Consider the following 13,824-nt stretch of genomic DNA (forward strand, 5'->3'; position numbering starts at 1 on the left):
ATAGACGGCACTGTTGGCAAACTGGGGTAAGGTGGTTGATACTGAATTGATTCAAGACTGAACTCCTGTGTCCACGGCAGATCTTACTGTAGGCAAGGGCTGAGTCATTTTGCATGAATTCTGTGAACAAATGGCCACATATAATTTTTGGGGCTGCTAGCGTGTGATATGACAAGTTAACAGCTGCTAGCCATAACAATTTGCTGCATCTTTAGACTCACAGCATAGAATCCTAGAATGGGTTGGGTTGGAAGAGACCTTAAAGCCCATCTTGTTCCAACCCCTTGCATGTGCAGGGATGCCTTCTACTATCCCAATATTTACTTGCTCTAGAGAAGTAAATATTAGGTGTGTGCATTGTTTTATAATTATGTTGTCTGATACACTGTAAAGCTTCCAGAAAAACAGTGCAGTGCATCTGTCAAAACAAGTCAAGATGCAAGTACTCAGATACTCTGCAGTGTAGAATATTTTCGTCAATTATCACCTAAAAAAATTAGTCAGAAAATCCCAGAAATTATCAGCAACTTTAAACACTTCATGGGGAAAGCTGGAAAAATTCAGAAAAGCATCACTGAAAAGCCAACAGTATGTTTTTGTGGGTATTTTGATTTTTTTTTTTCAATACCAACATTTGAAACTGCTCTTATTTTGCTCTTCATGCTGCTTCTTTGTGATCTCTACTGACAAGTTACTGACATCTTTGTCCAACCCTCTCGTTTTTATTGGACCAGAAGATAAGGATAAGCAGCAGCCAACTGAGAAGAGCCATTTTAATTGCTCGTTAAGGCAAGCTGAGCCAGACCCAAAAAGAATTGGGATGGCCGGGAGGGCTACTGGACAAAGAAATCATGACCTCCTAACTATAGTCCTGCAGTGAAAAAGGGTAATTCAGTCTTAGACTTGATAATGAGATAAAGGGACTTGAGTACTGGAGCTGGCTGTCCTTCACTCTATGGCAAGAGTGGTGCTGATACACTGTGTACTATTCTGGTGTACTTCCAGACTGTACTTCCAACAGTCTGTAACTAAAAATAGTTACAGACTATTGAAAAATGCATCCATGTTGAGAAACATGGAAGGTTTTTTTGTTTTAAAGTTAACAATAAGACTGTGAGAGGCCTAGGAAGCTAACTCTGCCTGGTCAGAGGAGTTTGGGGAGCATTAGAATGTGTATGTGCCTTCATAAAGGGGAATCCTTGAAAAAGCAGGAATCTCTGCTTGCAGAGAGGGATGGTAAGAATGAAAGCCTGGAGGTTGATTCCCACCATCTGGAGATACAGGAGAAAACCAGAAAGGTCATTAATCTGGAATCAAAATTAGCTTTGAAGGAGGGTGGAGAAGGGTGGTGTAAATCAGTGGTCTCTTTGTACAGAGGCAGTTGGATGAATGGGGTGTAAGGTATACAGGTGCTGTGTGAGAGATCACATCCACAGGCAGCTCAGAGCTTATCCTAAACTTCAGAGGGTTTTGCAGGTTGTTCCTGTTTCACTGCACTCATTTCATCCCATATGTTGTGTTTTCCCCTATTTTAATTTGTCTCCATTTCTGTGCCCAGGAAGCATCACCAGAAGGTACTCTGTAACATTTCATAAGGATTTTTTGACATGTGTCTCTGCTCTTTTTCAACTTAAGAGTAACTTGTAAATTAAAAGTTTGTTTTTCTTAGCTGGTACAACAGATACTGTCTCAGCTCACGTCCTCGTTTGTATGTATCTTCCTCTACCAGTTATAGCTAAATACCTTCACCTTCTGTTGGGCTTTGTGTTTTATTGTTAATAAAGAACCTTTTTTTGCTCTTAATGTAATTCTGCTTGGCAAAATGAATAGGATCTTTGTGTGTCCTTCATTACTTCATTTTTTAAAATAACTGGATTAAATATCTGATGCTAGAGAGAGAAGTTTACATCTAGTATTTCCCTGTCCTTTTCAAAGTGCTTGCAGGGATCCTCTAGAAAGTGAGGGGACAGATTAAATAGAGGGCAGTTAACACATTTTTTGATGGGAGACTGTCAAGCCTTCTTCTGTTTGAAAGATCAATTAGCACCAGTATTGCAAGTAAATATACCAGTCAGATTCCTGCGTGTAAGAAATGAGCTATTTGATGTGTTTTCTTTGGCTGCTGAGTTGAGATTTTGTTGCTGCTCAACGTGATTGGAATGAAATAACATACATGATGATGTATTTGTATCAGCTGATGCTACAGCAATGTTTTTTCCTGTAGTATAAATTTGTCTTAAGCAGGTTGCTGCTTGTATTTTGTTGAGTACTAAAGACAATCTATTTTTAAACTTTACTGGGGAAACCAATCTTGGACTGGATATAGCGCCTGCAATTTTCAGTGTCTGCTTTTACCTGCCACTTGTTTTGGGGATTAAAAGTAACTTGTTAATGGTGGCTGTTTCTTGCCAGCTGAAAGCTGCTCCTGAGGGAGGAGTGTTGGTAGTGGTGCAGTAGAGGTAGTGTGATGGCTGTGAGAAAAGGTTCAGCAATGCAAAAGAAGTGGTGGCTGTCTTCTCAATATAGGATTGTGTAAAACCATTGTGTAAGAAGATAGGTATAAAAGTTTTAATGTATGCATGCAGCACAGAAGTATAGAAACATATTTTGGTTGAAAGTCTAGATAAATTTTAATATAATTAAAATATTAATGGAGAAGATTCTTCTCTTTTGGAGGACTCTGTCTCTTCTAGAATCCTCCCAAGACTCCTTCCAGATATCTCTCAGGGATCAATTATCTTTGAATTCTTCTAGAGACCTGAGACCCAGGCTTCAGCCCCAGACTTCTTCAAGGAAATAACCTCAAAGTCTTCCTCTTTTGAAGAAAACTGTCTCCTCCAGGTTCCACCCAAGACTCCTCACAGGCATCTCCCCACAGTATTTTGAATTTTATATTTTCATATGATTAGAGTTTTAATTCAATTTTTATTGTAACTTTTTTATAGAATGGTGGCTTTGTTAACTAGTTTTTGTTTAGAGAACAGTAATACTTGTCATAAAGGTGTGTGTGCACCACAGCAATCAATATACATGTTGTAAGGAGGAAGGATTATGGAAAGTGTACTAATTGATTCTGGTTCTATCCAGAAACGGCACATAAGAGAGAATTAAGTTGCCATATGCCTCCCTGAGTTTTGTCCAGTGTGCAGGTGGCACAGAGCCTGCAAAAGGAGTGGAAAGGGAAACATGGCCAAAGGAATGGAGGTTTTGGAAGCAGCAGAGGTTTTTTTGGGGCAGGAGGACTGATTGCCATAATCTGGAGTGCCTGACTACTCTTCAGTAGCAAGTATGAAGCTTTAGTAACAGCACTTTCACATGTTGGCTTGTAGGGGAATGGCTGCAATGTCTCAGGATCATGTATTTTTAAATGTAGTTTGTAGCCATACACTTGAAGGACTTGGAGCACTTGAGACCCTTAATGGACTTTTTCAGTTACAATTAGCATTAATGTGTGTAGACAGAGGAGATATTTTGGGCTGTTCTGAAGGAGTATGTTTTGCTAGAGTGGTTTGTATGGTTTAACACAACCAGACTGAATCACAATTATCTTTAAAGGTACCTTCCAACCCAAGTCATCCTGTGCTTCCATCTGGGATCTGTCTGGAAAACTAAGAAGTTGTTCCAGTGGTTACCTTTAGCAAGGCTTTTGTTGTTCTCCCTGCAAAGTTGTAAATACAATTCTTCATTATTTTTATGTTGCTTCCAGCTCTATCCAGCTTATTATAATAACTCTTGGACTTGGAAATGACAGAGCTTTTACAGTACAAAGTACATGTAAGTGTTGGAGATGGAAACTATTTGAATGGTGGACCAACACAGTGATGTTTGCCTCTCTTTCTCGCCAACCAACGAAAAGCACCATTTTTTTAAATCTATATGCTAATTGGAAGTTCTGGGGAAAACCTGGTATTTACTCAAGACTAATATTCAGAAAACACAAAGATGATACTCTAGTTTCCACTGGAGAGAGAAGTTTCTGAAGAACCCTTTGAGATGGCAAAGGATGTTTGCAATGTGTAATTTTTAAAAAATATTTTGTTTTAATATTTGTTTAATATTAATAAAAATATTACTGTAAGTATATTTTTCCTCTGCTTCTGTTGTCATCTTGTCTTGACCCTGACCAAAGCATGTGTCAAAATGTTTTGGTGGCCTGCAGCATTCAGATCAATCTCATTTCACTCTAATAAAAACTGGTTTCATATGTCCCAACTGTTTTGAGGACAGTTGACTGTAAGAGAACATTTTGGTAACTTCAGAGGCTTGTGAAGCACTTGGTGTCCTGGCTGCTCACCAGAATAGGTTTCACATGATTCATCCAGCTGCATTTGGCCTGTTTTGAAAAACAGCAAATTTTTAGGTGTCTAGAAGCTTCTTGGAACTGAGGGCTTTCTCCAGTTCCTTTTTCCAGGGTTTTTTTTTGTGATTTCAGCCTATTTCTGCAGCCCAGGGAAGCCACATTGTTCTGAGCCAGTAGAAAGCTAATTTTCATTTGGTAAAGAGACAGTGTTTGCATCTGGATTAACTTTAGACTAGCATTCAGGTATGCTTGCTGTTGCAATGAAATCTCATTTTCATTATTATTGCAAGGCTTTGGCTTAAGCTGTTCATCCTGGTGGAAATGTTGCAAGACCTTGGGCTGAACTCTGATCATAATGATCAGTCAGTTCTCTTTGGCTGCATGTTATCTAAAATTGGAAAAACAGGCCTCTTCTAGTCTTAACCCAACCCAAACTGGTTTTTTTTCTGGTGTTATCTTCACACACCAAAATAGGATTTAACTTTCATGTCTCAAAATGCCTCTGTTCACCTCAGCTTTCATGTGCTTGGCTAGGTTTGAGGAGGAAAGGCTTTTCAGAGAAGGCTTGTGGTAGCGCAGATGGGTAGAAACAACTGTCTTCCTGCTTGGACTGGTGAAAATCTTGTTTAACAATTCTCTTTTCCCTGTAGTGTAGAGAGGAGGGCTGAAGTGTTTGGAGGTTATGGTAACTGGTATGGCTGGGAATCTCATTTATTAGAGATTGAAATTCCATTTCTGACCACAAGAAAACATTTGTTTAGACTCTCTTGTGACGCAAAATGAAGCAGATGGAAGGTGTTTGGACACTGTATGTCACTGCTCAGGGGTGGTTGTTTCAAGACGGAGGAATTGGTATGAATTGTCAAGGGCAGGGCAATACGTGGGACTTTTAGAGGCTGAGATATTTGAAGATGAAACTGATGCACCCATTTTTCCTTTCCTAAAGGTTCTGCCAATTCTTGAAATTCTGTATCATGTTGAAGAAAGGAATTCACACCACGTTTACATGGCCCTGATCATTTTGCTGATCCTCACAGAGGATGATGGCTTCAACCGATCCATTCATGAAGTGGTGAGTTGCCGTGTTGGTAAATAATCCTTTGGCTCTAAAGATAATATAAATATTTACTTCTGAGAAGATAGATCGGCAAATATGTTCCCTCAGCAGAGGCTGTATGAGCTCATCCAAATTTGATGGCATATACATCTTTCTTTTGTAAGAAGAAGGAACTTGAAGACTGCTTTCAAAACTTTTCCCCAGTGAAATGAAGGAACACACTCCCTCCTGTAGAAAAACTGCTACAAGTATCTCTTTTTCTGTCATTTTTGGTATTCCCTGTTACAAATTAGCCTAGTAATAACTGGGCAGGCTGCCTCAAAGGTGCTGAATGTTTGCCATGGAAGTGGAGGGCCTTGAAAAGAGGAAAAAAAACACAGGAAACCTTTTTTTATTTCGCTTGAAAATCTTTGCTTAACTAGTGTGATGCAGCTTTTAGCTGGAGTTGTATTTTCCATACTAAATGTTACTTCCTTACTTGGCACTTCTTTTTCTGTCTCTCTGTTAGATTAATTTCTGTTTTATGTTGTCTATATAACAAGCTCCAAATTTTTACTAGTTTTGATGGACCTTGACCATCTGTACAGAAGAGTACCTTGGACAATTATGTCCTAGTTTCCCAGCTTCTAAAACTAGGATACTCCATGAGATATTTGCACTGTTTTACTTTAATTTTTTGACTGGGACACAAATTCTCTTTTGGGGAAATTATTATCATTGTGAAATTATTGAAATGCAAAATGCCGAAAGCAAGTTTCAAGGTTCCTAAACAGAACTGTCTCCCAAGTGAATTTCCAGGTTTACAGTATTTTTTCTCTGAAAATTCATATTATTTAGTATAGCTCTGTGTGTAGAAAGCAGGAAGAGATTATTTAAATGCAGTTTCCTGGGAATACCTGTTTGGAAGCAGCTTTTAAGAGCACCTATACTAACCATGCAGATGACTGAAATATTTTCTTGAAGCTTTTTCCCGCCTCAACTTTGTGTGCCTTGAACTTGTACATGTGAACCAGAGGTGTACACGTGTGATGTGTATTTTTAGGTTCCATGTCACTGAGTCATTTATCCTCTCTCATAAATTCGGCTTGTTGAAAGTTGGAATTCAACAGGCAAGGTGTCATTCCTGCCTCAGTCTCTTCCTCTATCACTCTTCGTTCATTTTAGAGGCTTTACACAATAAATAAATTCAATAAGTCTTCCAATAAATTCCTTACTGGATGAGTAAAAGTGGAAGATTTTCCTAAAATTCCTTAATGAGGATCCAGCTGTGGAATGAAAACATAAATCAAGTTTTCTTATCCGGTTTATCCTGCCTTTCAGCTGACCCTGCCAATAGAGTTGTAGTGTTCACTTGCAATGTGGATATTGGTTTACTACTTGTATCTTAATAAAAACACAAACCCCACCTTGTTCCTTTTACCCTGCACTGATATTTTTTTCAGTTGTGCCTTTGCTCCTGCCATTTTCTTCACAGTTCTTTTGATTTTACTTCAGATGTTCAGTAACTGCTTCTTTTCCTCTGTGGTTGTGTTTCCCTGCTCTGTAGTGCCTGGTTCCATTTGTTAATAGTGCTGTGTGTCCAGAGTTTTGCTGGATTTGGTTCTTAGGTAGATAATGAGAGGTGGCTGTGAGGTGCTGCAGGCCTGTCTGTGTGAGCTTCTCCTACACATTCCTATGGATCCTGAGGAGGGAAATAAGTAAGGGAAAAAATGCTTCAAAGTCATACATATAAATGCATTCCCCTCACTCATATCTTTGAATTAATTAAATAGATGTTTTCAGGTATGAATGAACAAGTTACTGTTCAAAAACTCTAATATTAAGTATGAAATTAGTCTCATACTTGCTTAAGTATTGACTCCACATCTCCTAAAACCTAAGAGGGTATTGTAGGTCTGCAAAATGATGGGAGTCAGAAAATCTGTGTAGGCCTTTCTGTAAAATGTAAGCATCTAGCATCAGTTTCATTAAACCTCATGCATGCAAGTAAAGACCAAATTTTAGCAGCTACAGGCACCCCAAGATAGAGGGAATTTTTTTATTCCTTCTATCACCTGGGTAAAAGATGAAGAAAAAATGTGCTGCATTTTAGATCAACCTGGTTTTCTCTTTGCTGTGTATCCTGTACTGTTTTTATAAGAGCCATGACTGTACAGTTCATTTATAGGCTGTTTTCCTTTGTGGAATTTAACCCACATTTATTTATTGATTTTTAGGATTAATTTTAGTGTGCAAAGTTTTATAAATCTGGTGATTATACTAACTGGTAAGGAGCTCAGGAAACCACAGAAACTCTTTTTGACCGCTGTAGGATGCTGAAGCATTTTTTTATTTAAAATGAATGTGGTCTTAACTGCCTGGAAAGTATGATCAAGCTCACAGGTCCTGTCACTGCAATTGCTTTAATACATTTGGGTCACTGTACCCACACAGAACTCATTTTCTTTCACTAATAATAACAATAATTATAATAGCAGAGTAAACAAGTAAATGTTAGAATTCCCCAGAGGGACAAGTATTGGTGATCTTTTGTCTCTGATTTATGAAATTCTAAATAAAATTACATCAGACATCAAAATAACATCATATGGTATTTTATGTAGCAGTAACCTTATTGTGCTACTGTAGCACTTTATGCTATAGTAAATGGTGATACACTGTAAATCACAATTTAACTGTGTTTATTTTTAGTGTGTTAGAAAATATCTCATGAGCAAAGTTGTGGGAAACTGAGAATCTCACTGCTTGGTATATGTAGAACGGATCCCCTGCTCTTTGCACCTTTGCAGTTTGTGCTCCCTAAATTGGAATTATCCAAGGGCCTGGTATCAGAAGAATAATCAATCAAAACATTTTAATTTCTTTAAAATTATTCTTGCAAGACCACCCCAGGGACTAAGCTTTTTTTTTTTTACCTTTTTAATGTTAACTGCAAACCAATGAGATTAGTCAGTGGGGGCACTGGTTCCAGGTAAATGATTTTGAAATTTAAAGTATTCTCATGCTTCATGCCTCTGGAACCCAGAATGGATGGTGGTGGTTGCTGTTGTTGTTTTTGAAATGGCCATTTCACTGCCTACCAGCTCAGGCTGCTTTCCCTTGTGTAGAGGAGAGGTAACAGGTTCTGGTATGTAACTTTATAACAGTGAATTTATAGATTTTTTTAAGAGTAGTGTACTATTTCAAGGAATAGTTATCTCAGTAACTGTCTTTTTTCCCAGGTTGGTGAAAACACTCTGGTGTTTTCAGAATTTCAGAGAAGGTTTCACTGAAGGTTTCTGGAGTGAGACTGGAACATTAACATGTCTTTGTCCATGCTTTCAGTTGTCAGCATGTCATTCAGTGAGCCCTGGTAACTTCATGTCTTGCATTAGGAATCTGAAATTTGGCAGGTGGCCTTTGTGCCAGGGCTCTGCTGCTGATAATATGACTAAATGTGACCAAATTATCAGTCTCTGGGCACGGGGAGCAGTCTGTTTCCATCTGCACAGCAGAGATGTAGCCGGAGGTGGCCTGACGTCTGTGGAAACTGAATATTCTCATTTTGTTGCTTCCAGAGCCATCTGGGCTGTGTGCATCCTCCATGCCCGGGGATCACATTATCAGCTGAGATAGGCAGGGACGAGCTGCAGCTTGTGCAAGTGCAGCTCCCAGCTCCCGTGGGATAGGACTGTGCTCCCAGGGATATTTCTGCTGCTGTTTGCCAGGGGTTGAAACAACTCAGAACCTTGGAAAAGCACTGCAAGGCTGTTGAGTCCAAGCATTTCCACAGCACTGCCAAGGCCACTAATGACCCAAGTCCCCACGTTGAAGAAAATGTGTAAGAATGGGGTCCCTGATGTGACAGCAGTTGGGAGAAATTTGAAACAGGTTGGGACTGGCTGTGCATGGAACATGGAATGGCGCAGTAGGGCAGAGGGACAAGAGTTAAACAAGAAGTAGGTAGGATTTTGGGATGCTGAGAAGAGAGATGAATAAAGAGGCAGGATAGGAACAGAGTGACAAAAGTTGAAGGTGAAGTCAGGCTTATTTTGGATGAGAGACTGTGATGGGCAGGGTAGGACAAAGGAGAGTAGCTTCACCCTGACAGAAGGCAGGATTAGGTGGGATATTGGGAAGAAATTCTTCCCTGTGAAGGTGGTGAGGCCCTGGCACAGGGCGCCCAGAGCAGCTGTGGCTGCCCCTGGATCTCTGGAAGTGTCCAAGGCCAGCTTGGAACGGGCTTGGAGCAACCTGGGATGGAAGGTGGGTTGAGCTGTTGAACACATGATGGAATCTGCTTTCAGTTCCAGCATAGAGTGAATAATGAACTTCTACTTTGGCTGGTGAAGTGCAGGGATGTGCCCCACAAAATAGGACCAAAGAGGGTGTGAGGAAACATGAGGATTGTTTTATTTGTGGGAGGAGGTTGCTTTGCTATTTCACTCATAAATCAGGGACTTCAAAAACTAATTTACTAGAAATTTAATCAGTTAAGTTGATGGTTATTTGGCCAGTATAAGTGTATTTTGTCTAAGAGGAAAATCAAAACAAAACAAAAAACCAAAAAAACCCCAAACCTAACCCAAACTCATGGGTATAATTTCAGAACAAATTGAAATTATTTCTTCAATAGTCATCAGGAAATACATCCCTTTATGTACTATTGTTTACAATTTACATTGTGTGTCATGTCAAAATAAGTAGTATTTTATACTAGTCATTTTCATAGCTGTATTTTGTCTTTTAAAAAGTCTGTTGCATTTTCAATAAGCATTTAAAAGTCAGGAAATTACATGTGCAACCACAACTTATCCCTGCTATATTTATGTATTACTGAGAGTAACCATTATTTAATGATCATATACTGTATTCTTATATAACATATATAACAATATGTTTTTCTTCTGGAAAATTCCAATGCTGAGCTTGAGATATTTGTCAGAGTGATTAATTTATTTCTTTATATAAAATCTTCTCTTGAAAATAGGTATATTCACATAGTCATAAATAAGCTGTTATTAAGAAATTACAATTAAGGCAACCAGGATGAATGTCTACACTTAAGTTAGCATTTTGCATTTGTGAAGTAACCCATGAACTTGCTATATCTTACCATATGTTTATGCTTAGCAGCCTTGGGATGATCAAGTTCTCCACTAGCAGAGTATCTTCTTGCAGTGAAGTTTGTACGTGTGATTCATTAATTACAAAAGCTAACAGCTTTTGAAATTTTCAGTTGCCTTTTTTTGTGAGAATATGTGTAGATTTTTCTTTGTCTTTCAGGCATTTCCTGTTAATCATCTATGTTGTTCATCCTGACTAGTTCTCCTTGTTTACTGAAACTCCTTGGATTACTTGTTTTCATTTATACCATCATCACTTTGTCTTAAAATAGTATTAGTGACTTGTTATAACCAGAAATTATATTGGTTTCCACAGCCACTCATCGCCTGCTATTTGTGGAAACAGTTCTTGTAGTGATTTCATGTTTCCTATTCGTTCCACAGCCTTGACCATTCTCCCCTTAAATACCTCTCAAGTCTTTCCGTCTTCCCCGTATTCTGATTTTTGATCCTTTTAACAAAAGGTGTTTACTACACCTCAGCCTGTACCTGGGGATGTTTTGTCACCCTTACCATAAAATAGTGTTTTCCCCATTTATAGGTTACAGTCACGGACTTCATTTTAGCTCCCCTGTGGGAAATAGGAAGATGCTGACAAAGACACAGCATGTAATAATGGAGATGCTTTAAATTTATTTCAGGGATTGGAATTTTTTTTATTCTCTTAATATATAATAAAAAATTATTTTTATATGTCAAACTTTAAGCTTGAATAATTCAATAAACATTAATCATAATAATGATGCTATTTCAAATGTTTCTTGTACTGTGAAAGAGCTTCCAGAGGTACAGACTCAGAGAATGGTTTGGGTTGGAAGAGACCCTAAAGTTCATCTTGGGGTTCCACCCACTGCCACGGGCAGGGACAACTTCCACTGTCCCAGGCTGCTCCAAGCCCCATCCAGTCTGGCCTGGGACACTCCCAGGGATCCAGGGACAGCCACAGCTGCTCTGGGCACCCTGTGCCAGGGCCTGCCCACCCTCCCAGCCAGCAATTCCCAATTCCCAATCTCCCATCTGTGCCTGCCCTCTGGCAGTGGGAGCCATTCCCTGTGTGCTGTCCCTGCCTGCCTTGTCCCCAGTCCCTCTGCAGCTCTCCTGCAGTTTCTCTTCTCTCTCTGAAGTTACACAAGGCGATAGTTTGTGTGCAGTAGTCCTTGTTAAACATATTTATGTTTTGACTTAGAATAACGCTGAATTTATAGAGGATCTTTTCCATGTTTTTAGGACAGTTCCTGTTGAGTAATTTTTACCAGTCCTTCAAGGCAGGGTGTTGGGTACACGTGTTTCCTCCATGTAGGTTGGCTGGCTACAAGGAAAGAGGGGATTGATTTTCTTTCTGGAAATGGTGATTAACTTCATCCACCCTGATAGTGGAGGGCAGTGAAAAACACAAAACACTTAATCTAGTGGATGACTTTCTCTTAGTATCAGAGGAAGAGACTTCATACTTTTCAGGGGAGAGGCCAACATACTCTTGATCTGCCCCTGACCTTCAGTGTGTGTGCTCTTGCCCATCAGTCAGGGCTCCTGTGTACCCCCTCTTGCCCAGACAGCAATGAAGGAAAATGGCAAGGCTTTGGCAGAATTATTAAGGTGTCTTGGATGTAAATGGAGACTTTACAAAGTGTCAAGGATAAAGATGAGTATATAAGTGTGGTGGCACAGAGCATAGAATTTAGCAAGGTGCCAAATATAATCATTTTTCTACGCTTGCTGTTTTTCTATATGACTTAAAGTTGATGAGATCTACTAGGTAATAATGCTGCAGAGGTCTGACTTTTTTTTTTTTTTCCCTTTTTGTTAATTGTATTTTAATTATGCTTTGGGGTTCAAAAATTAAGTAACATTTGAGACTGGAAACTAATTTTAATGTCTGAAGAAATGTGAGACTCCAGACAGCTTCCTATGTTCTTATTCAGACCTAGGTGCTGAAGAGCCTTTTTATTTTATTTTTTTCTTCTTGCAGATACTGAAAAACATTACATGGTATGCTGAGCGTGTCCTAACAGAGATCTCACTTGGGAGTCTTCTGATACTGGTTGTGATAAGAACCATCCAGTACAACATGACACGGACAAGGGTAAGAGTTGTGTTGAGCACTCGTGAATTCCTAACCTCAGCAGCTTGAATTCAACTTCAAGCAGGGAGTGGGATTTTATTAATTCTAGTGCAACCAGTTGATGTCTGGTTTTGCAGGAAGGAAGAAAATAGATCAGCTGAGTTAACTAAGTGTTTGTGAGCTTGGAACACAATTTCTGTGTTGTCTTCCAGTTCATTGAGTATGGTTCTTTAAAGACCTTCATTCAGGCATCAAGTTCATCTTCAGATGAGAAGAAAGAGTTCGTTAGTTTCATGAGAATAAGTGATTCTTTATAGGCTATTTACCTCTCAGGTGACTTAAAAGTGGGAATTTCAGGTCTATTTATTGTCAGTTTTTTAGGAAGTGTGACAGGGACTGGTCCAGAAGACCTCTTTGAGCTCTGGCAATGCAAAACTGCTTTAACTTCAGAGCCTTATAGCCTAGATTGATACTGTGCATTTTTCAATGCAAAATAGGTTTTTCACATTTTTGCAAACACAAAGTGTCACACACTTCTGAATATTTTCAACAATTAAAGGCACAGAATTTTTTACTTTGAACAGTAGCCAAATAGTAAATATATTTTAAACTGCAACAAATAAAGATGTTACTTTTATGATAGAAAGAATTAGAAGGAATGGTAACAAATTTGGCATATATTCATAGTATTTAAAATCTGTTATGTTATGTAAATGAATATTTTAGACTTGAATAGGGAAATTAATCCCCTTTGGATTGGATAAGTGGATAAGTTTCATTCTGTGAGAACCCTTGACTTTGAAAAGGCCACCAGTTAAATGCTTATCTGGCCAAATGATTTCAGGGATGCTGAAATGGGGACTAGTGCTCTGAAGTAAGGTATGGTTGTAGTTGTGGGATATATGGAATGGTATGAAAGAGTCAAGAGGGAGATAAGTTATGAAAGAGGAGATTTTAGGATTAGACTACAAAAGGGAGAGAGAGAAAGGTAGAGAGGAGGAAAATGTCTTTGTGTATATGTTAACAGCTGTGGTGCAACTGTAAATGAACACTGAAAGACAAATACAAACATATCTATACATATATGTATACTCTGAAATTTGTATGGAATCACTCTTTTATAAGCCTTATATTTTAAGAAAACACGTTTGAACATCACCGGGTATACACTCTTTGCATTTCTGCCTGTGCTTTAAAAACAACATATATTACTCAGTCTTTTGAATTACTCCTGCCAGAGGTGTCAGTGCCTATCCAATGAATAGTTTGATGTGTTGTTTTTTTTTCTTTCCTTTCCTTT

At 38.8% G+C, this 13,824-nt stretch overlaps 1 protein-coding gene across 2 annotated transcripts in view; it reads left to right on the plus strand.

Moving 5' to 3' along the window:
- DYM (dymeclin) overlaps nucleotides 1–13,824 on the plus strand; it is a 210,415-nt gene that overhangs the window by 82,082 nt on the left and 114,509 nt on the right. For both annotated transcript variants that reach the window (XM_031507418.2, XM_031507419.2), the window contains exons 11-12: nucleotides 5,247–5,372; nucleotides 12,432–12,545. In XM_031507418.2, coding sequence (XP_031363278.1) covers nucleotides 5,247–5,372; nucleotides 12,432–12,545 — 240 coding nt within the window. The remainder of the gene's footprint in view (nucleotides 1–5,246; nucleotides 5,373–12,431; nucleotides 12,546–13,824) is intronic.

The sequence above is a fragment of the Lonchura striata genome, chromosome Z, assembly GCF_046129695.1.
Source record: "Lonchura striata isolate bLonStr1 chromosome Z, bLonStr1.mat, whole genome shotgun sequence".
NCBI lineage: Eukaryota > Metazoa > Chordata > Aves > Passeriformes > Estrildidae > Lonchura > Lonchura striata.